The 27120-nt window shown below is 43.6% G+C and overlaps 1 protein-coding gene and 1 long non-coding RNA gene across 14 annotated transcripts in view; one reads left to right on the forward strand and one right to left on the reverse strand.

Annotated features, from left to right (window-relative positions):
• Nucleotides 1–27120, reverse strand: part of ANKRD29 (ankyrin repeat domain 29) — a 62403-nt gene that overhangs the window by 9806 nt on the left and 25477 nt on the right. For 10 of the 13 annotated variants that reach the window (XR_006530043.2, XR_011504535.1, XM_044773528.2 and 7 more), the window contains 6 exons: nt 24473–24571; nt 21384–21482; nt 16973–17071; nt 6773–6871; nt 5151–5246; nt 2314–2412 (listed from right to left, as the gene is read on the reverse strand). Coding sequence is in view for 10 of the 13 variants with exons in the window: in XM_044773528.2 (XP_044629463.1) it covers nt 2314–2412; nt 5151–5246; nt 6773–6871; nt 16973–17071; nt 21384–21482; nt 24473–24571 (591 nt within the window). In the remaining 3 variants the exon portion in view is untranslated. The remainder of the gene's footprint in view (nt 1–2313; nt 2413–5150; nt 5247–6772; nt 6872–16972; nt 17072–21383; nt 21483–24472; nt 24572–27120) is intronic. The other 3 variants (XR_006530045.2, XM_070513408.1, XM_044773529.2) reach the window with 1 other exon arrangement.
• LOC139045676 (uncharacterized) lies at nt 4087–12834 on the forward strand. The gene is made up of 4 exons (XR_011504536.1): nt 4087–4225; nt 4987–5050; nt 12357–12412; nt 12698–12834. It is a non-coding gene; the product is annotated as an uncharacterized lncRNA (long non-coding RNA).

Genomic DNA, 27120 nt, shown 5'->3' on the forward strand with positions numbered 1-27120 from the left:
TGCGCTCAGGAATAACTGAGCTGTTCTGCATGGGTTATTGGTGATCAGGCTGCCAGGTAGCCAGAGGATGCTCTACAGTCAGGAAGAAGAAGGGATCTAAGAAGTTGTACAAACTTGCTGAGTTATAGCTGCCTGTGTGGCCATCTCCATGAATGTCCGTATACTTTACCATTAAAATAAGCTTTATAGCCTCAAACTGTGTTGTCAAGTTTTGGTCAATCACATCGCTGTTCCATACGTCATCCAGATAGTTCTAAAAATCTGTCCTAATTCCTCCTCTCTCCTGGTTGGTCCCCACTGAATCCTCAGGTTGCTGAGGTTGTGAGGACTGTTATGATGGCTAGTGTCCCAGGCTGGCCCCTAAAGGCCATCTGATTCATTACAAAGCAGGACCATAGGTCCATATTCATGATACCACAGCATCAAACCACTCCATCTCCCTACTGTTCCTGGGAGAGAGAAGATGTGTTCTGAGTCCTCAGCTGGAGTATCAGGAACACGGGGCTCCTGCATCTCTGGGATGGCTGTAGTGTGGGGAGTGGCCATTGGGGTCATCGGTTACCTTCTCCTCAGGTGTCTGCCTCAAAGGCCCCAAGCAGAAGTGCTGGAAGCCCTGGAGGAGAAGAGTGCTTTCGTACTGGCTTAGAAGTCACTCTCTGGGAAGCCTCAATAGCATCCTTTACTTCCCTGCTGATAGCTCTTGTTATCCTGGACTGCAATTGTTTGTTTCATTGTCTTTATTCCCCAGTAAATGCTGAGCTCCATGAAGGCAGAGACTATGTGAATCTCATTCACCATGTATCCCCAGCACAAAGCACAGTGTGTGGTATCTAGTAGGCACGCACACAATGTTTGCTGAATGAATGAATGAAGGCCAAGAATACCCCCTCCAAACTCTTGGGTGGCTTCTGGAATCCCCACACCCTTGCTTCTGGAGCTGCCTTTAAAGAGGCTGGCTTTATGGGGTGGCTGGTGAGTGGGTGGTGGGTTCCTTGCAGCTACTCCCAGGTCCCTAAGGGCTTCTGCAGTCTGAAACTCCCACATGAACAGCCCACACATATACTCAAGTAGCTTCAGGGAGGGTCCAAAGTCCAGCACTGTGGTCACAGGAAATTCCCCATAACCTTTATTGCTGAGATTCCAGGAGACGCACAAGGAATTGCATTTGTCAGTTTCTGTACAAAGGTACTAACGTTTTCCCCCTTGCCTTAATTCAGCACTGGATGGCTTAGCAACAAGATTGATCTCTTTAGAAAGTCTGTGTCCAAGGTCTGAAGATAACAGCACAATGGTGATCTCAGCTGGCTTATCACACAGCCAGGCCAGCTAACAGAAAACAAATCCAAACCTCTCAGGGAGAGACAGCGGAACTGCTGTCTCCAAGCAGGTCAATGGCAGGAACGCGGAACTAATAATCCCACATGCGAAGTGGAATGAAAAAAAGAGACTCTCGGCATGTTGTTAAATTGCACTTCCTAATGGTTTCCTTTCAAAATGTCATAAAATACTACATATTTTTGTTTTTATTGTTTAAAAATTTAACATGGTAATAGGTACTTATAAAAATTCAAATAGTATATAATTATAAAATAAAAATTACTTTTCACACCTTCCCCTATCAATAAGCACCATTCCTAACTCTTCCTTCAAATTGAGTAGTTCAGTGGGTTTCTGAAGACCCCTCCTAGGCTATTCCCCCGGCCCAGTCTCTACGTCCGACTGCTTATGCAGATGTTGAATAGGAAGAAATACGACGACGATCATTTTTTCCTATGGTGACTGTGCATCCTCCCACCTCTAAGTTTGGCCCAAGTAAACAAAGGATTTTGAGCTATAAAAAGTCTGAGTTGGCTTTGTAACGGTGGTGTGAAGTCCTGTTAACAATGTAAGAGCAACATGTTCTCCACACAGTCACCAAACAGAGCTCAAGCAATTCTCCACAGATGAACATCCAACTCAGGGAGGATGGTGATCACTAGCAGAACTCTGACATTTTTAGGACACTTCTTTGATGACAGAACACTCAGAACCCTTCCCCCTTACAACTACTGCCCCCGGACCCTCACCTTGGAGGTTGCACCATTGTGAGCTGAAAACCACTGATGATACAGGGTTTTTAGCGTAATTCTCTGGGTCCAAGTTGGTTTTGCTCACTCATAATCTACTAAGGACAACCTTGCACGTCCTTACAATGCCAAAGTATGAAGACAGTTACCAGAGCCAGAGACGTCAACTTGGCTCAGAAAGAAGCTGCCTTATCTCTTTGCATAGGCGCCCAATGGAGTTAAAATATGGGTAAGGTAAGGCCGGTACCTTGTTTCTCAGGGCTGGGTCCGCCCCTGCTTCCAGGAGCAGCCTGACTGTTTTAATATTCCCGCTGAGCACTGCCGCATGGAGCGCAGATGTTCCATTCTAAGAGAAAACGACAGCATACGTCAGGCGCGAGCTCACAGCCATCAGCTCTCAGCTTGGCCTTCATCGTGAATGAGGCTGAGTGATGAGACTGTAATGCTGGAGCCTTACTCCTCCTGATATTCCCTTTTCAAAGCCACGTCAGCATCTACACAGCATCCTCAGGTACTCAGGAGACGGTCAGTATAAATAGTACCAACATTGTTTGGCAAGTGATACAAGGCATCCAGCCCAGGGCACACATGACTTGGTGATCACTCGCTCACTCAGTGTTATAGACATTAGAACTTGCTGCAGAAGAAACAAGGCTGGGTGAAGCTTTTTTTTCTTCAAGGACAACAATTACAGTCTTTGTGCTTTTGGCAAGCCACATGCAGCAAGGTTGGAGGAATGCCTGGCTATCCAACGGGCCAACTTGCCAGCCCTGCTACACACACTCTGCTCACTCAGGCAGGCAGGGAGTGACTGTGGAGTTACAGGGCGTAAGAGGGAAAGTGTGGGGGGGAACCCCTGAGCCGTGAGCCGGAGCACTTCTGAGCCCAAAGGGCCTAGGGCATAGGGTTCCAACATTTTACGAAATATACTGTAAATATTTACTGAAATAAGGAAGCAGGTGTGTGCAGCATGTAGCTGGATTCTGGGAGGGGAGAGGAAGAGAATATGTCGAACGTAATATAAGAATGAGGGGCAGTCATATGACAGTCCCATGACATCTGTTCCAGCAGGTACATGTCTGTGAAGAGTGCCTAAATGCAAGCTTATTTTCAAATTAACTACTTATAATAAACATTTACTTAAAAAACACTTTCTTATTTTGTAAAAGAGTAAAATATCATACCCTGAGAAAAATTCCAGCAAAGCAGCATTTTCCCATGTTTGTTTTTATAACGTAGATGGCAATTCACATTTCACTTACCTAAATCCTAACCAACCTATTAACTTCCCCTATTTACAACATGGTTAAAAATCGAAAACCAAACCAAAAAAGAGCTGTTTGAAATGAGACTAGATATTGGAAAGTCCACTTCTGAAGGTCATTTCTTTTATTCATTGAAAGTTCACTTTCATAGCCTATTTATTCTTACTTTACAATTTTTTGTTTCCTGAGGAAGATGTGCCCTGAGCTAACATTTGTGCCAGTCTTCCTCTATTTTGTACATGGTTTGCCGCCACAGCATGGCTGCCAACAAATGGTATAGGTCTGTGCCCAGGAACTGAACCCAGGCTGCCCAAGCAGAGCGTGCGGAACTTAACCACTAGGCCACAGGGCTGGTCCCACAAATGGTTTTAACAAGTGCAGCTTTCTGGCCCCCAAGCTCATGGGAGATTAGAAGCAGCTCACTGGACAGGGCAGAGGGGCCAGTACACTGATAACAGTAGCTCTGTACCAGCTGACGGCAAGAATGGAGGCTAAAAATATAAAGATCAGATACAAAGCATCCAAAAGCCTCTGGGGTCATTCAAGGACAACTAGACTTTATACACATCAATAAACCCTGAGGGCACATCCCAAAAAGTGCTAAGCCCCTGTTCCAAGTTTAGAACAGGTTTGGTGTCCTCTGTTTAAGAAAACAGGAGGGGCCGGCCCCGTGGCCGAGTGGTTAAGTTTGTGCGCTCCACTTTGGCGGCCCAGGGTTTCGCTGGTTCGGATCCTGGGTGCGGACATGGCATCGCTCATCAGGCCATGCTGAGGCGGCGTCCCACATGCTACAACTAGAAGGAGCTACAACTAGAATATACAGCTGTGTACTGGGGGGCTTTGGATAGAAGAAGAAGAAGAAAAAAGGAAGACTGGCAACAGATGTTGGCGCAGGTACCAATCTTTAAAAAAAAAAAGGAAGAAAATAGGAGTGTGCAGCAGGGGTCAGCAAACTACAGCCTGTGGGCCAATCTAACCTGCCGCCTGTTTTTCTATATCCTGGCAAGCCAAGATTTAAAGAAATTAAAAGAAGGAAAATATTTTGCGACATGAAAATATGAAATTCCAGAAATACAATATTCATAAACAAAGTTTGATTGGAATGCAGCCACACTTTTTTGTACTGCTTTGAATTTCCTGTGGCTGCTTTCTCACCACGACAGCAGAGCTGAGCATTTGCTAAAGAGATTGCATGGCCCACAAAGCCTAAAATATTTACTACCTGGCTCTCTATTGAAAAAGATTGCCAGTCCCTGTTATATATTCTAGTTTAGAAATATTTTAATCAAAAATGATTAAAACTTAAAAAAAGAGTTTTGGGGCTCTGTTTCTGGAGGCCCCAGCTCTCCAGGATGGCACATTCTCTGAGGTGTCCAGATGTTTGAGGCCTGTTTTATTTCACCTACGGTAACAATGTGGTCTTTGGCTCAGACAATGAACAGAAGGAACTCATCACATGTCCCTCATGCTTTGTAGGACACAAACAACGTGTTTCATGATTTGTGGAGGATTTCACAAATCCTCCAACAATATATCAATATGGCTGACTTTCTGATTTATCGATTTCATGACTACTGTCTAATTTTCTTTTCTGGAAAACTAGGTACTGACAGACTGTTTCACTCTGTTTTGTTCCCCCTTCTCATTTCTGCCAGTGCCCGTGGATCTCTAACATCAAGAAGTTGTACATATGTTCTTTTAAGAATACAACCAACCCAGGTAAATTATACCCAGGTTCTACCACAGTTCCCAAGTACGGACGTGTCATCTACTAAATTCTCTCATTTACAGATTGGAAAAATTTCTCCTTAGGTCTTACCTTCAAAATACCAAGGGTGGGTGAGAATTTCAGCAATTCCTTTATAACGTCATTATACCCTTTGTTGGCTGCTTTCAGTAACGCTGTTGTGCCATCCTTCACAGAGAGAGGAAAAGACAAGTTGATATTAACAGATGTGTGTGTCGGCTAAGAACTAAATGCTGGCCAAGAACTGGGAATATGTTTGTCAGAAATACGCAAAACATATAAATTAAAGCACAGACCTGCAATGTCTTTTAACCTAGAAGCATTTTAGAGCATATTAAGCAATTAATTCTGCAAGAAAGAACGGCAGACAAAATATGCAACATTCTATTATCTCAGAACCCTAACATTCAGGAATTCATATTCCTCCAGTCCTGCAGAACACCAGGTCAGGGACAAGGGGAAGTTCAAGAACATATTTTTAGGACATAGATGGACCAAAGAGGCATTCTCTGCAGTTCACGACTTAGAAATTAACTGTTGAATTGTTTTTAATAATTTAAATTATTGTTGAGCCATATTTACTGTTTTAAAATTTTAAACGTGCTTTTCTTTTAGCCTTCTCTTGGATACACCTTGCTCTAGTCTGCCCCAGGGATGTATGTCCCTGTGGTTGTGGTGGGGGGGAGGGTAGGAAGAGGATGGATTGAAACCTGTTAAAAAGGAATGCAAAGCCAAGCTCAAAAATTAATATTCAGATTCTGTCATCATTTTTTGGCCTGAGAAGAGATTTTCCAAATTCCTTTTTCAACATATAAATGGCCGTATTTGGAGGATTTGGCTCACAGAGTTCTCCTGTAGTGAAGGTAGTAAAGGAAATACCCCAGCCTGCTCTAAAGGTTTAGCAGGACTCAGGAAGAAAGAAGATGAGAATAGAGGATTTTTCTTTTCTGCCATCAGAGATTGTGGGAAGAAGAAAGAGAGTGGGAGAGAGGCCAGTGAAGTGAAGTGGCCAGGGACGTGACTTCTGATTTCCCCTTTCTGCCCTCAGACTTGGAGAGGGGAGGTGGGTCACACAAGCAGGAGTAATACTAACGCAAAGAGGCCAGGCACTGTAAAACAAACAAACAAACAAGAGCGAATAGCATAGTGCAGTCAGGCAGCAGGGTCTCCCCAGGCTACCCTTAGTTCCCATGGGTCAAAGGGCCTGCTGTGGACGCACCGAGGAGAGTGAGGCAACACCAGCAGAGGCTAAGTGGAGGCCCGGGGGGACGTGGTGCAGGGGTCTGCAGCTCCGGTACCCGCGTGCCAGATGCACTGCGGCCCAGAAGCCAGAAGGAGGCGCAGTGCCAGGAAGACCCGCCGCCGCTAGGGACACACCCTCACCGTCAGCCTGAGGCCGGGTCTCCTGCCTCTCGCATCCTCCCGGGTTCGTCTAGAAGTCAGCTCAGGGGGAAGAAGATCCCCGAGGAATTAAACATTTTTTCCTTAGAGAGACTAAGCAGTACTTGCTAGGCTTCAACTGATTCAGACACTTTGTTTTCCTGCCAAAGAGCAGGTGGAGAAAACCCAGGTGAGTTACAGACAAAAGAGAGTCGTGTTTTCTTTGCACATCTAAGCTGGGCTAAATTTCGGAGCTTCCGTGCATGCATTTTCCACCCGAGCCCCTGCATCGCGCAGCTTTCGCTCAGACTCACGTTCCGGGCGGCGTCGCGGTCGGCTCCGCGCAGCAGCATCACCCTCACCACCTCGCTGTGGCCCATCTGAGAGGCGATCCACAGTGGCGCCGTGCCGTCCTGCGGGAGAGACACGCGTGGACCCCGCCGTTAGGGATGGTCAGACATCCACTAGCAGCAAGTTCATGCCAGGAGAGAACTCCCCGACGGCAGATGAGGAGGCTGACTTTGACCTGTTTACGTAGACCGGCATTTGACAATTTGCTCGGACTACGTTGGTAATTGCCAATATTCAATTTTTTTGGCTTATAAAACAGCCATTTTATGGCACAGTCTTTTACCAGACTGTGGTGCAGGACTTCATGTAGCACGGGTGGGAAGCACTTGAGTTGCACCCCAGGGCAGAACCTGTCTTTATTTCCCCCTCGACTCTGGCAGTCTGCTTTACTGGTGGGTTCACACCACACACCCTGCTTGGTGGGGGCCCTCATTCCCACAGAAGCCTGGGCAGTGCCCTTGAGGTGGGGTCTGAGAACTAACTACATTTCTCCTATTCTCCTACTCTGGTGTTCAGAATTTACCATAGACACGTCACTTTTAGGGACTTTAATTTTATGCCAAATATGATACTGTGTCTTCTGAGCAGAGCTGCACACTAGCTGGTTATGGCAGGATGACATTTTTGGTAATATTTCTGGTGTATGATTCGTCTAATGACCCTTTTTCCCTGAACACTGGCCATGAAGCTGAGGTGTGTTGCTGCAGAGAAGAAAAGGTGAAACATCTGAGGGACAGAGAAGGACTTGACAGTAGGGTGGTTCCAGGCAAAAGGGGAAATAGAAAACCCTTCCAGTGCTGGAAGGAAGTGCTGGAGAGGGAGGCGGCCAGTAAGTGTCCATGTATTCCTCCCCCTCTGGGTTGAATCTGGGTCAGGTAAGCCAGGGGTGGTAGAAACACCCAGGTAAATGATGGTGAATTTCAGATGGGGAAGGACTTTCTCCTGTTCTTGGAATGGAACCTAGGAAAACTGCAAGCCCCTTAGAGCAGCTCTGCTCCTGGCTGGTGCCTGAGAGAAAAGAAACGCCTGTGGGAGGTGTCTGGGCCAGTGGACCTGAGACATGCCCCTAGTACTCCTAGTCCACATCCACTAGCCATCTGAGCACCCAGGAGTCCCTGCCTGCTTGTGGGAGATGGGAAATGCTGGGTAAACAGTGGCCTGGAGTAAGGCTGAGGTTGGGAAGATAAGGCCACAGAACATCACGAACATAGATGATGGCCGGGCCAGCACATGGTGGGATCAGCTGCATCTTCATGGTACCAGTGTATGATGCTCAGGGACCAGAGAGGCTGGACAAGCCAGCACAAGGAGCAGATCTGAGCATCCCCACCCCCACCCAAATGCCAGGGTGAAAGTCTGACCTTTGAGAATTTAGGTCGCTCTGGAGAGAAGGGCAAGAGGAAGGAGGAGGATTCAGAACTGACTGAATTTAACCTCTGAGGTAATTAAGGCAATATGGCCCAAAGAGACTGTTTGATAAGACTGAATGACTCATCAGTGGGAATGAGGACTGAAGGGCAAGCTGATTCAGCTACAGAATATTAAGTTTCATTTTCTAGTGTATGTAATTTCAACTCCTGTCTACTAGCCACTGCAGGCACAGGATTATTGCCTATCACTGTCCTGGCAAAGGGACACAGGACAAAGGCGTTTGAGTGGGATAGATGGTGGCAATTCGGGAGCCTAGAAGGATCTGGGGGCGCTAGGGGTGGTAGAGGGATGTTGGCACCTCTGTGTGTTGGGAGAGAGATGGAGAAGAGGAGCTGAAACGAAGGATGGAAGAAGGCTGAAGACACCTTGAACTCCTTCATACTTTCACAAGGGCCTCTCAGAAATATTCTTGAATCTGAATGTTATCTATCATTAGTAATACAAATAATACCTTAATTTGTAATTTTAGTTTACAAAGCACTTCTACATTCATTATTGAATTTGATTCTCCCAGTTCAGCATTTAACCAATCATTCATTCATTCAATCACCCAACAACTACTAAGCATCTCCTAAGTCTTAAGCAGGGTACTAAAAATAAGACATGGTCTCTGTTCTCAAAGAAACTCAGTCTAGTGGAGAGGAGACGTGGAAACTTCAGTATGATTGCAGTGCTACGGTAAAGTAAGGACAAAAATGCCCAAGATGAACCAGGAGAGGGGCCCTCTTACAGCATGGGGGTTACGAGGTCAGCTTCACAGATGGCGTGGTATCTGAGCTGAGTCTTGAAGGACTAGGATTCTGCCAGGTGAGGTGGGGGAGGGAAGGGCATTCCACGCAGAACGAAGAATATTTACAGTCACAGTGGCTTGACCAGCCGGGGCTGGTTCAGGTAGGGTGGGAAATCCAGCTGGCAGCAGGGTGTGGGTGGACCCAGGGAGGCAGGAGAGGGAGTCTGGGCCCCAAAAAGGGTTTTTGGGGCCTCCTGTGTGATGCACTTCCTCCTTGCCCACTCTGGGTTCATTTGTTCTTTGTCGATATCGCCACCAGAGGGCAGGCAAGGAAAGGCAGCCAGCAGCCTATTCCATGTGCTTTCCAAGGGCTTGGTTGTTTTAGTGAAATTCTATTAATTGACACTAATCTGTGGAAAAGTGCTGAGAGGTGTTATATTGGGAATGAGTATTAATATCATAACAGTAATGCTAACATTTAAATTTTATCACATTAATTACAATAGTCAAGGTAGGTGGAAAAAGAAGTCACCATTTCCTGGCTGTAGACCTTATGCAAATCACTCTGAGCCTCGGTGCCCCCTGCTGCAAAAACAGTAGCCTCACAGAGATGTTCATGAACCAGAAATCATATAGAAAGGTGCTGCTGTACACCTGAAACTTGTATAATGTTATAAACCAATGTTACCTCAATAAAAAAACCACCAAAAGAAAGGTGCTGAGCACAAGGACTGGCTAACAGATGCTTAGAAAATGGTAATTGAATCCAAATATTATTTTTCATGAAACACAGTAAGTACCTTAATTTATATTTTTGTTTACAAAGCACTTCCATATACTCTATTTAATTTGAATCTCCCCGTGATGCTGTGAGACAGCTGACTGAGCAGGCAGGAACAATTGGTAAAATGAGATTTGCAGGACACCTGTATATTTCATTACTGGTGATTACTTCTCCAAATCTGATTTTTGAAACCAGGGAGTTCAGCTCAACAACAAAAAAACCAACAATCCAATTAGAAAATGGGCAAAAGATCTGAACAGAGACTTCTCCAAAGAAGATATACAGATGGCCAACAGGCATATGAAAAGACGTTCAACATCATTAGCTATCAGGGAAATGCAAATCAAAACTACAATGAGGTATCACCTCCCTCCAGTGAGAATGGCTATAATTAACAAGACAGGAAACAACAAATGTTAGAGAGGATGTGGAGAGAAGGGAACCCTTGTTCACTGCTGGTGGGAGTGCAAACTGGTGCAGTCACTATAGAAAGCAGTATGGAGTATCCTCAGAAATTTAAGAATAGATCTCCCATATGATCCAGCTATTCCACTGCTGGGTATTTATCCAAAGAACTTGAAAACACAAAGGCATAAAGATACATGCAGCCCTATGTTCACTGTAGCATTATTTACAATAACCAAGACTTGGAAGCAACCCAGGTGCCCATCAAGGGATGAATGGATAAAGAAAATGTGGTGTACATATATATACAATGGAGTACTATTCAGCCATAAGAAAGGATGAAATCCAGCCATTTGTGACAACATGGATGGACCTTGAGGGTATTATGCTGAGAGAAACAAGTCAGAGGGAGAAAGTCAAATACCATATGATCTCACTCATAAGTAGAAGATAAAAGCAACAACAAACAAACACATAGCATTGCAGATTGGATTGGTGGTTACCACAGGGGAAGAGGGGTGGGGGGGAGGGCAAAGGGGGTGATTAGGCTCACGTATGAGGAGATGGACTATAATCAGTTTTTGGGTGGTAAACATGATGTAATCTACAGAGAATTTGAAATATATTATGATGTATATCTGAAAATAAATAAATGAATAAATAAATACATAAAGAAATAAATAAAAAGAAACCAGGGAGTTGAATGCGAATTAGAGTATTATTGTCAAATCAAATTATTTATCAGTTGACTCTCTGGTTTGTGAATAGGAGAGGTTTTCCTCTCCTCCTGTACATCTCAATTTCTGTTTTCTCTTACTTTTTCCTTCTGTTACAATGGTCAGAATCATCATTGTGAAGATGACTTCACAATAAAAATGATGAAAATTAAGTCAATTCAGCTCCTTTTTGTAAAGTTCTGGAGAGAAGTGGAGTAGGAAAAACATTTTAAAATATTTATATGTTTTTGAATACGTCTTGGCAAAAATATATAGTTTTAAAGTATATTAAATGGAACAGATCACCATGAAGTGGGAGTTACACCTCTACAGCACTTTTTTTTTTTTCAAAGACTGGCCCTGCCCTAACATCTGTTGCCAATCTTTCTTTCTTTCTTTCTTCTTTTTCTTCTTCTTCTCCCAAAGCCCCCAGTACATAGTTGTATATTCTAGTTGCGGGTCCTTCTGGCTCTGCCATGTGGGACGCCGCCTCAGCATGGCCTGATGAGTGGTGCTAGGTCCGCACCCAGGATCTGAACCAGCAAAACCCTGGGCGGCTGAAGCGGAGTGCGCAAACTTAACCACTCAGCCACGGAGCCAGCCCTACAGCACTTTTTTTAAAAAAAGGAAATAGAACATTTTAGCTGAAGAAGGTAAGATTCACAGGGTTATGAGAGCTGTGATTTACTATTTGTGGGCATACCAAGCAGAAAAGGATTTGGAGTCACTTTGCATACCAAGTGATGAAAAGAACACTGATAGGCGAAAGCTACACAGAGACTTTGGCTCAGTGTAAGAAAGAAATGATAATGAGGGCTGGTTAAACAACAAATAAGCTGATGAGGTGGTAATGAGTTCCCCATGCCTGGAGGGGTTCAACTGCGGGTGATCACCACTCAGCAGGATTGTTAAAGAAAAGATTCAAGTACCTGATGGATGGTTAAATAGGTGACTTCTTCAGCTCCTTCCAACTCTGTTATTCTCTCATTCCATTTGAGATAATATTTTCAAGTATCTAATACAGTTTTATAAACAGGTCACAGCATGGGATGGAGCATACGACATGACTTGTATTAGAGACTAAATCTCATTTGATCTTGTTTAGACTCCTAACGATTATTTAGAAAAAAGAATTAGAACCATTCTCTTCGTGGGAATGGGGATATTAAGTGGCACTGGCTCTGCTTCTCCTGCCTTCAAGTCCCTACACTTAGGCCACTTCACCTGCAGGCTCAAGCCAGACAGAAGTTCTTGGGGACCAACCCTAGTCTAAATTGGGGGCCCAAGAGATATAAGAAACATCAGCAGTAGCAAAGGGGGGTCCATATGGACACAACACTGCTACCAGCCCTTCCCTGCCCGGGAGCCATTCCTCATCACTGTGTCCCTGCTTGATGTCCCCATCCAGCAAATGGGTCTGTAAAAGATGTTACCAGATGTCTGCATTGCCCACAGCCTGACCCCATTGTCCCCATCCACAGGTGATCAGATGAGGGACGGGAAGACCAGCCAGTCCACTGGGGCCCGGTGTGCACAGGTGAGCTGCAACAATGACGTGGCTACCCCAAGACTCTGACCTGTGACAAATAAAAATGGCAAGTAATAGGATATATTGGAATATATGAGGAGGCCATTTGGTGTAAATCTAATTCGGCCTGACCTTGTCTTTCCAAAAGGGCCTGACCGAGGCCGTTGAGCATGCATTGTATATGTGCTTTAGAGATTCCCTATGGCAAGAGCAAAAGGCCCTTGAGATAAAGGTGCAACTTCTCTCCCCCTCCCAACGTTGGCATCTCCTTAAAGATTAAGCATCTTTCTTTAGGCTGGGAACCGATTGCAGCGCTCATCTGTGACCCCCCAGCCCGAGGCAACACACCTGCCACCCTGCGGTGTTCACTGAGACAGCAGACCTATCTGCCATTTCCACCAATCGCTGTGCTGACAGAGCAGCCTCGTGACTATTGTAAAAGGGATATTTCAATCATATGTGAAACACCCTCTTTGAGGGTATATAACCACCCTGTGTACCCCCACTTCTTTGGAGTGCTCTGTTGCTTTGTGGAAAGACTCTCCTGGGTTATAATCCTAAGATTTAAGCTCAGAATAAACTCACCCAAATTTTCATTTATAGATTGGTTATGGATTATTTTCGTTGACACCTGTACACTTGGGGACCACATACAACATAAGCAAGCAGAGTAAGCTGGCCAAAAAAAGGAGTGGAGGGAGAGGAAGAGTACAAGCTTGATTTCTGATGGGTTTTCTGTTCCAGTGAGGCTTGGACCGTATGGAAATGATAAGGCAAAACCGAACATTTACGAAGCACCTGGGCATATCAGCCACTGCATCAAGAGTGCTGCAGGGATCGTTTTATTTCATTCTCACAAGACGCCTACAGCAAAGATATTACTACCCTCATTTTACAGATGAAAAAAATGAGATAGGGGAGAGTAAGCAACTTGCTCAAGTTAATAAGCAAAACTGGGACTGTGTTTCCCGTCCTTCAGATTTCCAGATCCCTGTACCTATAAGCTGCACCCCCGACTCCCACCCCAAGAAACCTGGCTTTGGCTCTCTAGCTGGCTCGCACAGTCTTCCCGGGACTGGTGTCCCGCCCGTGAGCCTGGGCCTACATCTGAGCCTGTTTTAGTTCCCAGTCATCGATCCCTGGGTACTGCAGCCTTCCAGACCTCACTGGCATCTGCCCAAGCCACAGGGTGTCCTCTGGTAGTCAACACACCCTTTCTGAGTGCCTACCATGTGCAGAGGGAACGCAAGCAGCAGGGCCTCCCCATTGCTGCCTGCTTGCATCTCCAAGCCCTCAGGATACCTTACCAATCTGTTGGCTCCACTTTTTCCCATTGCCCACCACTGGGTTTGCCCCTCCAGGCCTGCAACCCGAGAGCACTGTTACTCTCTGGGTCCCAGCATCTCTGCAAACAAGTCCAAACCAGGGTTTCTGTTAGAGAAGGCACTTTATGAGATGGCCTTTCGGTCAGGCTTCAAAGAAATGTTGATTAGCACATTCAGAGGACTAGACAGAGATGAGCGATGACACGCCACCTCAGCTCTGGGTGAGCGGAGTTGGACCATATCACTCTATAAAAGCATCGTGTGAATAAGGTAGGTGAGCTGAGTTGGGAAAAGTATACGTCAAAGCATTTTGATAGAAAAACAGACTAAATAGCCATCTCAGCTAGTGATTAAAAAGGTTTGACTCATATCAACTCTACTTTGTGAGGACACATAGAAAGAACTGAAAATGAGTTTTAAAACTAACTATGAATTACACTTATCTGTGTGACTCCTGACCTCTTCATCTAGGACAACTTAGAAGGGAAATATCTTCAAGTTTCAAATCAAGAACTTAGTCTTTCCAAAGTCTGCCCACGGCTTGCTGTGTGACTATGCTTCCTTTTCGCAAAAGTACTAAAAAAGGTTTTCGATTAGTTCCTCAGTGACAGAGTCACAAGGAAAAGTCACTCCCACGACCCCCTTCCAGATTACCTGTAGCTTAGGCCAAATGTCAACTGAATAATTTCAACATAACTTCATTCACATCCTGTCACAGTGTGTCACAGTCAGGACTCCACAGAATGGCAATGCAAAAATTATAAATCAGATTTATCTTAAAAAGTTAAGAAATTAAGGCAGGAAAATATCCTTGTCGTTATTTTGTAAATTCAAGAATTTTCTGACAACGACAATAAGATTTCAGAATACAACATTGGTTTCCAAGTGCCCCACCTATATAATATTCTACCATGAGCAGGCCATTTTAACAGGAACTTTTAAATAGACTTTTCTTTTAACCTCCTCATAAACTGTGACAAAGTCAGCCGGGACTGATGTCATTTTTGCCCTGTTTAAGACAATACTTGTTTTCTTGGAATGGAATTACATATGCAGAGTTTACCTTCGAGAGAAGGCAGAGCTTGGACAAGTCTGCCCTGGCTACATAACCTTTTATTTATAAGCTCACGGCAGGTAGTAAAAACATTATGGGTAGAGGATACAGTGAGGTTAGTGTGCTCTATAAAAAGAGCTTTTTTTCCCCCAAAGCCAATTCTTCCCTAAAACACCTGTTCCTGAATAACAATCTTTTCAGAGCTGGACTCTCACAATTCCAAACAATCGCGTTAGACACAGTTTTTGGAAGGGCACATCACCCGCTCCTTGACCCCGGGGGCGGGGTCCTCCCTCTCCCAGACGAGGCCATCCACTTGGCCCAGGTTGTCCTCACTCCTGTGTGTGTCATGGCTACCACGGCACTGTTGTTCACTCCTTGACTTCTTGGCTTCCACGACATCACATGACTCAATTTAGGTTTAAACAGATACAATCCCTGCAACATTTCAAATAAAATCTCTTATATCAACTTGGTTCTTTACAAACAGCACCTTAGGCATATGAATAATACAATTTATTTTACAAACAGATTTGTCAAAGTGCCAGAAATTATTTCAGAAAGACTTGACAATCTTGATAACCTCTAATTTCTAAATTCACAGTGATACCCTCAATAATGGCCTCCAAATCAAACTTATGCTATTTAAAATTACCAATTCTTTTATTAATTTTGGTAAAATGAAGGCTCTGATTCAGAATCAATCAACAATTTCAAAATAAGAAGGACCAACAAGAAAATATTAAACTCCAATCCCTAAACGTCAACTCTGGCAGGTATGGAAGTGCAACTTTTTCTGAAAGCTTCCTTTCCCAAGAGTATTCCTGGGACCATCTAAACCTAAAGATAGCTTTAAAATCCTAAAAATATAATCTCACCTTCATAGCAGTGTTTGACACATGCTAAGTGCTCAAGAGATACTGTTTCAAAAATAAATGTTGAATAAAACAATTATCAAAAATTTGGGAGCTTGAAGAGATCGTCAATGTCATCCTGCCCAGCCTCCCAATTTTTAGATGAAGGAAGAGAGGTCCAGAGAGGCTGATTCACTTGTTCAACACCACACAGCTAGTTATTGGCAGAGCTGGATCTAGAACTCAGGATTACTGACTTCAAACCCACTTTGCCCATAGACTCTTTTCTTAGGTTCTGTATGCACTTGGACTTCTAAAGACTGAAGAAGCCTGTGGCCAAGAGCTCAGACCAACCTTAAGGTTCCCATAGCTATTTATTACATGAACATAAATGCATTCCCATATCAGGTCACACTACAGTGGGAATCTGCCTGGGTATTTACTAGAAAGAAATCAGTTTGACTTTTCCCTCGAAAACTACCTTTAAAGTAACGCTTTCTTAAAAACAAGTTAATTAGTGAAGAAATGGTTCCTATATAAGAGAAGCTAATTACAATGCCTTACATTTGGACGGTTCTTCACCATTTACAAATGCAGTCTGGATGACCCTACAGTGCTGTTCCTTTAAGCAGCAATTAATCTTATGCCAGATGTTAGCCTGCTGTCGGTAAATGAAGTCTCAATAGCGTTCTAATACTGAGAGATGAAGGTGCAGAATCTACTCGTGATTCCACTGACACAGGCTCCTCTTTGGCTTGGTGCAAGAAGTGGGGTAAGAGATAAGCAGAGGGGCTGGGCAGGGGCAAGGCTCCCTGACTCACCTCTCTTCACCGATGGCCCTGCCTAGCCTATTCTCATTAGTCAGCGCAGCCATAATTTATTTGAACAGCAGGTGGCAGAGTATGTATTTCACCTCAGACACCAAACACTTAAGTTTTGTTTTGTGTGTGAAGACTGTCGCTGAGCTAACAGCTGTGCCAATCTTCCTCTATTTTATGTGGGATGCCGCCACAGCATGGCTTGATGAGCAGTGTCAGATCCGTGCCCCAGATCCAAACTGGCAAACCCTGGGCCACTGAAGTGGAGTGCACAAACTTAAGCACTACGCCACCTGCCAGCCCCTCACTCAAGTTTTAAAAATAGTAAATGGTGATGTCAGCCTGACTTCATTGGCTTCCGAGTGAACCCAAAGCAAAGAACAGGAGAAACCTAATGAACTTTCATCACAGAAGCAGAAGGATTTCAAGACACCCGGAGCTGACTGGTTATGTCCAGTAGGTGGCGCTGCAGGACAGCTGGCCCTCCCTGTGCCCTGCTCCGTGCACGGGGACATTACCTGCCTTGGCTGGTTGACTTTTGCTCCTGAAGACAATAATAATCGAATAACATCCAAGTAACCACCTTGGGCAGCTAAGAAGAGAGCAGTGGCTCCATCCTGAGAGACAGCAAAGTTGAAAGTGTTAAAAAACCATCTTTCACATTTATTTTAAAAGAAATTAGATTAAAAAGTACACACATTTAATACAATTTTCCACTTCTATCCCCTCCCTTTTTTCCCCATGCATGGTAACTGTTTTATTTTTTGAAGAATGATCCTAAAGCATCGCACTAAGGCAGGCAGAAAGGTAAAGTTTAAAATAGACAGTTTTACTTCGACATCAGTCTTGGCAGCGTATTTTCAAGGACCATGTCTGACTGGGCAAGGGAAACAATAGAAAAAATAAACAAATGGGACTACATCAGACTAAAAAGCCTCTGCACAGCAAAGGGAACCACCAACAAGATGAAAAGACAACCTAACAATTATGAGAAGATATTTGCAAACCATATATCTGATAAGGGGTTAATATCCAAAACACACAAATCAAGAAATACTGGTTCAAAAATAAACACTGAATAAAACAATTATCAAAAATTTGGGAGCTTGTACATCTCAATAAGAAAAACACTAACAACCCAGTTAAAAAATGGGCAAAAGATCTGAACAGACATCTCTCCAAAGAAGATGTACAGCTGGCCAACAGGCACATGAAAAAATGTTCAAAATCATTAACTATCAGGGAAACGCAAATCAAAACTGCAATGAGGTATGACCTCACTCTGGTCAGAATGGCTATAATTAACAAGACAGGAAACAATCAGTGTTAGCGAGCATGTGGAGAGAAGGGAACCCTTCTACACTGCTGGTGGGAGTGCAAACTGGTGCAGCCACTATGGAAAACAGTATGGAGATTCCTTGAAAAATTAAGAATAGAAATACCATATGATTCAGCTATTCCACCACTCTGGGTATTTATCCAAAGAACTTGAAAACACAAAGGCATAAAGATACATGCACCCCTATGTTCAGTGCAGCATAATTCACAATAGCCAAGACTTGGAAGCAACCTAGGTGCCCATCAAGGGATGAATGGATAAAGAAGATGTGGTATTTATGCACAATGGAATACTACTCAGCCATAATAAATGATGAAATCCGGCCATTTGTGACAACATGGATGGACCTCGAGGGTATTATGCTAAGTGAAATAAGTTAGAGGGAGAAAGTCAAATACCGTATGATCTCACTCATAAATAGAAGATAAAAACGAAAAACACATAGAAACAAAGATCGGATTGGTGGTTAGAGGGGAAGGGGGGAGGGAGGAGGGCAAAAAGGATGATTAAGTACATGTGTGTGGGCATGGGTTGTAATTAGTCTTTGGGTGGTGAACATGATGTAATCTACACAGAAATCGAAATATATAATGATGTGCACCTGAAATTTATATAATGTTATAAGCCAATGTTACTGCAATAAAAAAAATAGACAGTTTTATGATAAGTTATAACATATGTAGTGACTGTTCACTCTACAAAATCTTGGTCATAGAGCTTATGATACACCCAGCTGGCAGCAGCCGCCCAGGCTTTCCAAATAGCCAGTCATCATTTTTCTCTTGTCTCCATAGACTTCTTCTCTTAGCTGCCTTCTGTTTTGTCGCATGATCTCAGAGTCCATCCCCTTTTAAATTAGATGAAAATATATACATCTAATACAATTTTCTGTTTCAGTCATTTTGTCAATTAAGACCTAAGTATTCGTTAAAAAACAAAAAAGAAAGTCTATCAATAAAAAACAAAAACGAAACAAATCCCCCAAATCTACTTTGTGTGCTTTTATGAATCGGGAGTAAAAAGTGCTCTTGGGATTAGATTGTGCCCGCTCCTTTCTCTTGCTCCCTTATCCATGTCTCCCCAACATGCAGTTTCTCCCAGGTTTAAAACACAAGATGCTTTCAGAAAAAACTGCCCTAGAAAGAATATCCGTGAATTCGCTCCCTGAAGGCCCAGCAGATACCACCACCACCTCTAAACACAACGAAGCAATCCTGCATAAAAGCCCAAGCGAGTGCTTGCTTCCAAGTTTCTTTAGTTTTCTTTTTAACTGGGTGTCTATGTCTCTTGGTCATTTGTTTTTCGTGAAGACATGCCACTGGGTAATTTTAGCAAATACATCGGTCAGCTGAGAGCATGCATCCTCCTCAGAGGCTCAGTTCACACAGATAGCACTCACAGAACACGGTGAGCTGCGTTATTTTTAGACCTCAGTGGAACACCTGAGCACATCCTAGTGGAAAACACCAGGTAATCCAGCTAATTCCCACCCTCCCATCTGGAACACTAACCACAAGTTAAAATACAAGGCACTTCCCCCTGCCAGGATTTCCAGTGTGTGTCCGCCAAGCTGCCAGACTCCCCTCCAGGCAATCATTAAAAAATTAATCACCCTTACAGGTTTTTTGTTTTTGGGGGTTTTTTTGTGAGGTAGAGTGGCCCTGAGCTAACATCTGTTGCCAATCTTCCTCTGTTTTTGCTTGAGGAAGACTGTCGCTGAGCTAACATCTGTGCCAATCTTCCTCTATTTTATGTGGGATGTCTCCACAGCGTGGCTTGATGAGCGGTGCTAGATACGCACCCTGGATCCAAACCTGTGAACCCCAGGCTGCCAAAGTGGAGCACAGGAACTTAACCACTATAGGCTGGCCCCCTGTACAGTTTTTTGAGCATAAGTTTGATATGGGGGATAAAATTTTCAGCTGCTCCTTACTGTGTTGCCACACAAAGTCCACCATGCCCTTATCAGCTGATAATTCTTGGGAATTTTCTAAAACAGATATCCAGGTATTGGATTTTTTACTGTGCATTACAATTTCTGTTCCTAGAAGTTTTCAGGGATCATTGACCAGGATCCCCCATATTTCAATGTTTTTAATGGCAACATTTACATTTGGACTATTTGGGCAAGGGTGAAAGTCAACATAAAATGGAAGTTCTGCTGCATGGAACTTCTTGAATCACCTTATAACAGAGAGTTTACAATGGGAATGGGTTCTCCCCAAACTCTGTTTCTAAGATTATGTGCCACCCCGATGCGACTTCAGAAGAATATTATCTAAGAGTACAAAGTCTACAGCCACAGTCAGTTTGGATTGCTGACTATGGAAGGTAATGCTATGAAAATCACAACTCATTTTCCTTTTCCAAAAACTTGGGCCCTCCCTCTTCACCCTACACATACATATACTAATACACACGCTCAGATACACCTGACCTACATGCAGCCAAAGAAAGAGCCACAGCTGTAGACTTGTGTTTCTTAGACTTGGCCAATCGTCAGAACCACCTGTGGCCAAGCTGCACCCTCAGAGACTCCAGCTTAGTGGGACTGTGGGGGGCCAGGGAAGTGGTATTTTTCAAGCTCCCTAGGTGATTGTAGTGGGCAGCCAGAACTGAGAATCACTCCTTTAGACCATTATCAAGTAATTCAGCCATTCAACTGGGAAGGAATGCTGCAGGCTCAAAGAGGGTTACAGGTTTTGAAGTGCAAAGGGTAAGGCTAGTTGCTATGTACTTCAAGGAGGTCTGTGATCTGTCAGAGTTAAAGAACTGTGTAAACTCTGGGAAAAGTGTTCAAATGGAAAAGTTCACACCTACACATCTCACTACACATCTATGAAAGTACAGTGGCCCAGGGGTAAGTGCTAATGTTTAGCTATAGGATAGCCTAAAATATGGTTCCCAGATAACGGAAGGCAGGAATTCTTCCACTCCTCACCATAAGACCATGTCAAGTCACTTTATCTCCCTATATTTTATTTTTTTCTACAAAGCCAGAATAACATTTGCCATAAACCCTACGGAATTACAGTAACAATCAATTACCAGAGCCCTTGAGTAACATGCTCATTGCCAGTTAGCTGCACACGGATCCACACCGGCAGTGGACGCCTTTCAAAGGTTAACGACATGCACGTATTTCACAGGTCTTCAGCCACCCAACCTCACTTCTCTTCCAAACAACTTGACTTCTCCTTTTTTGTGTCCTTCCTCCCAAATAACTCTACAATAGGAAAATTCATTTTGGTTTTCAGCAAGTCCATATGCCAGGCTTGTCATGTTATGAATAAGTGTGTATCACATGAGTTTTGAAGATCCTGATTGTGCAGGTACATGAAATGTCTCATATGCACAAGAGACGTAAAAGGGCAGAACAAAGATGGGTAAAGAAGATTATGTGGTTTCGACTCAAAAAAGCTCATCTGGTTAACTGTATCTTTTTTCCTTGATATCTCAGATTAAAGTTCTACTGTTCATTAAAATATGTTTGAAGTTGGCATTTCTGGCATCTGAATTTACATGGCAATGGAATGTGTGCTGAGGGGATGAGCAAGTATCCACCTAGTGTCCCTTCGAAACACACTCACATAAAGTTGGTCATGGATGTTGGCTCCGTGCTTCAGCAAGGTCTCCACCACCCGCATGTGCCCATACTGACTGGCGGCCAACAGGGCAGTGCCCCCGTCCTGTGGACACACAAAGTAGAAACACACGAGAAACAGTGAGGGCACGTTTCACCAAGCAGACGCTCCTCGCACAGGGAGAACTCTGGAAAAGAATTTGCCCATAGATAATAACAAACTCACTTTTCCTCTTTTATCTCTTACTTTTTCTTTATAATCAAGACAGGCTTCATCCTAAGGATATCATTCTGTTGTGCACTTGCATGATTTGCTTGAGATATATTACAGTTATGTGACTAAGTTATTATCATTCACTTAGAAATTTCCCAGGCCCAATGCAGAATCAGCTATCTGCCTCTCACTAAGGGAAACAAAGCATAGAAAGTTGTGTCCTACAATTACCAGAACAGTCTCCTGTGGCTTCTGGCCAGACACCCTCCTGACAAACGCTGGCTTCTCCCTGGGGTTCCACTCAGTGGTAGGCCTCTGAGATTAAGGTGCTCTTACGGGGTAACTCTGGGGCCACTGCCTTCACTGGACAAGCTCTGCATCCACTAAAAGAGCAGATAACTACAGCATATTCCCTGTGCCTCTCACCACCCTGCTTAGGATTTTCCTCTGCGCACGTGCCAAGTTGTCCAGCTCTCTTGTAAAGCGTGGGCCCTAGAAACAAACAGAGCCCTGTAAAGTAGATGTGGTCTGATGCAGAAGGCGACGCTCATTTGTTCCAGCTAGTCTATTTTTATCTCTGTGGGCTAAATTAGAACTAGCTTTTACGCCAACCACATCACATTCCCAACTCACTGAGTTTGGGGTCAACTGAAACCCTTCATGGTTTTTCTCAGGTGCTGCAGCTCAGCACTTATCTTTTCCCATCTAGGATTGTTGTGTTGTTTGTTTGGCTCCGTGAACTGGTATGTGGACTTGTGAGCTAATTATAAAGAATGCAAGAACATGTATACCTGGTTATAAAGTACAAATCATACATTTAAGATAGTGTGGTTTCTAAATTGTACATAGAGTGTTTATTCAAAATGCCTACCCTCGGAGCCCCATCCTCAGAGGGTCTGATTCAGGAGGTCTTGAGTGAGGCCCAGAAATAGGCCTTTTGACTGGTCACGTGAGGTGACTGCGGTGTGCAGGTGGCAGGTGGCCTCACTTGGAGAAACACTGCTACCAGAGCTACTGCACTCACAGGCGGGTCAGATCCTGGGTGATGCACACGGCGGAGCAAGGCTCCAGCAGGGGACGGGCTGTGTGGTGGGAAGAGCTGCGTTCTGAAGGGTAGGGAATGAAGGAGAGACTGGAGGGCTGAGGCTAGCGGTGGTGGGGGTGTAGGTGGGGTGAGTGGGCATCAAGAAATTGCTCAATAGCAGCTATGAGCACCAGTGTCTCCAAGTTTTGTTCTGTCAATTTTCCAGCTCTTTGCCTAATGAGATAGGAGAATAGATAAAAATATGATGATTGTCATAGAAGAGCTGATACTTTTTATTTTTAAAAACACATCGTTGGGGGATATAGATTTAATAACAATGACAACAACTGTTGACACAAAGTCAGTTTTGATGACAGGATCATACGAAAACTCAAAGCCTCTCAGTACTCTCTTCTTCCCATGGAAAGCTCTCAGACGCCTGCGCTGACCTAACGGGAACGTGGAATTGCTCACCCTGGGCCCCCTGTTCTGTGGATTTCTGGGATAGCACACACTGGCTCACATACAAGGCGTTAAACCAGCATTAACTCGCTAACCAAGATAACTGAAGCAGCCATGATCATTTTGACCCACACGATCATTTTGAGTTAGTTCAAAGAGTTGAGACTCAGCTTTGTAGAACTTTACTTTCTATTTTTAGTTGTATCACTTTTATAATGAAAAATAAAATGATAATTAATACAAAAATATATATCCACACAGATACCTTGGATTACCGTATCTTATACTCAGCATGTGTGGATGCATGTATGCAGTCCAACAGGAGGTTCAGAAAACACAGAGACCTATCTGAAATTCAGATCTACTTAACAGTTAGCATTTTAACAGGAAAAAAAAACCCACTGGAAGCTCCCCTGATATCAAAATAGCACATACAATGGATTAAGAAAGCCTAAAAGTTTCCAACTGGGGCAAATTTTCAGGAATTTTTTGTTATGATTAGGCCAGAAATAAGTTAACAATTACAAAACTGTTATGACAGTTCAAATTCTCCTACTACAAAACATTTTCATGAAAAATTATATTGTGAACACAAAATGGATCTTTCTGCACTCTCAGTTTTCTTATCCATACGTCAAATATGAAGACTCAATGACTTTTTTTCCTTCTTTTTTTTTGGTGAGGAAGATTGGCACTGAGCTAACATGTTGCCAATCCTCCTCTTTTTGCTTTAGGAAGACTGTCACTGAGCTAATATCCAAACATCGCGGGATCGGAATCTGAACCTATGAACCCTGGGCTGCCGAAGCAGAGTGCGTGAACTTAACTACTACGCCACCAGGACAGCCACTGAAAAATCAACGAGTTCTCTAAAGGAGAACCACAATTCCTTGCCCAACTATATACGCTGTAGTCATATATTATATATTTCAGTGTAGACTTCTCAGAAAGTAAACTGCCTGCCAAATCACCCTCCTTAGAAGTCTCTCAGATTCACCAGGATTGGCTTAGTACTTCTGACAATCCCCATCACAGCACTGGGATTAACACTGAAGCAGAAAAAAGCACCTGAAAACAGGGAAAGTTATACAGCACCTGCTCCTATATCCATTCTGATAACGCGATTTACTGTCCCAGAGTAGAAAGCTACCAGAGCGAGAAAGTATCTAAGTAATTCCCCATAAATTCTCCAATTGGAGCCCAGAGTACAAATGCAGTGTTTTGAATTGAATCCCTGGACTATCCCTGAACCATAAGTAACCTGTGAAACCCGCCTTCTTAGGCTTGAAAGTCTGGTAACAAGAGAAGCACAAATTCACACTCTAGATGAAGAGAAACGATACTCACGACTGCCAAAATTCTTCAACAAGGTATCAAATCAAGAAAGTTCTCTTACTTTGGTCCTGAATTCAGTGGATGCTCCAAATTCAAAGAGAAATCTCACGACGTCATTATGTCCTTGTTGGGCAGCGAAGAACAGGGCGGTTGTGCCTGACTGGGAGAGAGAAAGAGGCTGGTTTTACAAGACATTTGGTTACATCACATTTGATTTATACATCTGTAAACAAAACACGAAAATATTGTTGCATATTAACCTTCTAGCCTAGAAAGGGGCTACTTTTGAACTGACTGTATTCCTTGTTCATAGAAGTGACAAGATAAAAGGAAAACTTGACTCTTGATGTAACGGATGAATGGTAGACGCCCAAAGGATATGTCCCCATCCTAATTCCCGGACCTTGCGAATATCACCTCACAGGGCAAAAGCTGTAACTAAGTTAAGGATTTTTAGTGGAGGGGCTTATCTTGGCCCATCCCAGTGGGGCCTAAATCCAACAAGTGTCTTTATAAGAGTGAGGTAGGGGGATATTTAACACAGAGAAGAGGAGGAGACAATGTCACCACAGAGGCAGGGATGAGAGCAACGGGGCCACAAGTCAAGGAATGCCAAGAGCTGCCAGAAGCTGGAGGAGGTAAAGCTGGAAAGCTTCCAGAAGGAGTACCGCCCTGTGGACAGCTCCAATTTTCTGGCCTCCAGAACTGTGAGAGTACACCTTTCTGTTGTTTTAAGCAAATCTAGTTGGTGGTAATTTGTTACAGCAGCCACAGGAAACTACTATGCTTGGCATCTTGTCTGGGAAACACTGGCATTCATTAACAGAGGGAAGAACTGTGGTAGAGCTCCGCTTACAGAATTTAGCGCCCCAGAGGAGAAGGCTACCAGTGCAAGAAAGAATCTACTTTCACTCAAATGGCCTCAAAATATCCTCAAAATAGCTCATATTAACAAAAAAGAGCTTGATTTCAAATTTTAAACTGATCAATGACATTCTGAGACACAATTTTTAGCATCCTTTCTTCCCAGCCATTTTTACAAGCTTACTCAAAGATTGGTACCCAAATCATTATTTAAGATGGGCAAAATCACCATACCACTCTTGTGAGCAATATGTATTTTCCATCTGAAGATGCTCTTCACTCCAGTGCTTTCAGCACAGATGAAGCTAACATTCTCCTTTCCCAGGCACAGTGAAGAGAAAATCCTCTTTCTACAGCTTACCCGGAAATGTTAAAGTGGCGGGTTCTTGCCAAGGTGTGAGAAGCCAGGAAGAGCATGTCCTGAGGATTACTAATCACTCTGAAGCTTGTTCTTAAGGGTGTGTGTGTGACAGGGAGCAATGAGGTCCACCACTGTGGCAGAACGAATGATAACACCTTCCCAGTTCACGCCCCCTGCGAGGCTCTATCCCAGGAAGGCACAGGTGACGTGACCATTCCCAGAGCCTTCCTGCCTGCAATGCAGGAGTGATCCTCTCCTTGGTTCCCACAGAAACGAGTAGGAAGCACCCTCATTGCTTTCTTACAGTGGAGGACTCTGGGTTCCAAAAACCTTAAGATGTAACCATGTCTAGTCGAAGAAACTTAGTTAGAATAGGAAAACTCTCGTCTTCTTAATAGACATTAAATTTTAGAGACTACCAGGGATCATTTCTAGGAATTGTTTCTTCAGTAAGAGGAAGGATTCATTTTTCAATAAGCTTTTGAGTCAATTTGGAACACACACATATACTATTAATCATTGTGCACACAAACGCAGCAATCTGTAGACAAGAGGAGCTAGATGTCAGTCTGGAATGTGAATAAAGGTCTTATGTGCACGCACTTTACTACCGAAACCCAGTGCTTCAGGACAACTGCACATGCAGCTCCCATGCCTGAGAGCTCCACTCAGCCAACACTGCTGGTTCTCTAGAGCAACGGTCTTTCAGGACCATTAGCTCCCAGTTTGTCTTCTAGCAAGTTCCGTGTGTCTAGATAGCCAACCTAAGTAAACAATGGCAGGTACTTTTTCAGAAAACACGTATTCTGATATTATAAAATGGATTAAGAATGAACCCGGTAGAAGTCTGCTGCATAAGCAAGTCCCACAGCACTGCTGGGCACTCTGCTTCCAAAACCGACGAGGTGAGGTTGCAGCCTCTCTTTGGCTTAGCAGCTCTATCACCCAAGACCTGCACGGGCTCAGGAAATTCAGGCGACCACTGGGAACTGACAGAGCATCATCATTTGAGACATAAATTGGGCACACTTTGGTAAGTCTTCAAGGGCCACTAAGTTCAACACACAACTGTTTTCATCTCCAAGAACCTAAATTGAACAATTGGAACCAAACAGATAAATATAAAATCCTCAAAACCATATATTGGCTGGAGATGAAACAACTGTTTCTCTTCTTCTCTCAGCTTTTTTCAACTGTTCTAAGGAGATTTTTGTGCATGTTGAACTTACCCTTCAGGATAAAGGTTTTAGACTAAGCAGATCTGGATCAAATTGTTTTTATCAGAGAAAAATCTGTCTTTTCTTTGAAGTTATAATAAACAAAGATTGTAAAGCAGAGAGGAAAAATAAAAAGATTAAGGTAATTTTAAACTATAATACTAAATGGGTCCAAACATGTTCCTCTCAGAAGGAAATTAGCTGCTGAAATGAAAATAACCTAAAACAATGACCCAGTGTCATGGAAACTGCACGGAAGTCTGTGAG

The sequence above is a fragment of the Equus asinus genome, chromosome 7 (genome assembly GCF_041296235.1).
Source record: "Equus asinus isolate D_3611 breed Donkey chromosome 7, EquAss-T2T_v2, whole genome shotgun sequence".
In the NCBI taxonomy this organism is placed as follows: Eukaryota; Metazoa; Chordata; class Mammalia; order Perissodactyla; family Equidae; genus Equus; species Equus asinus.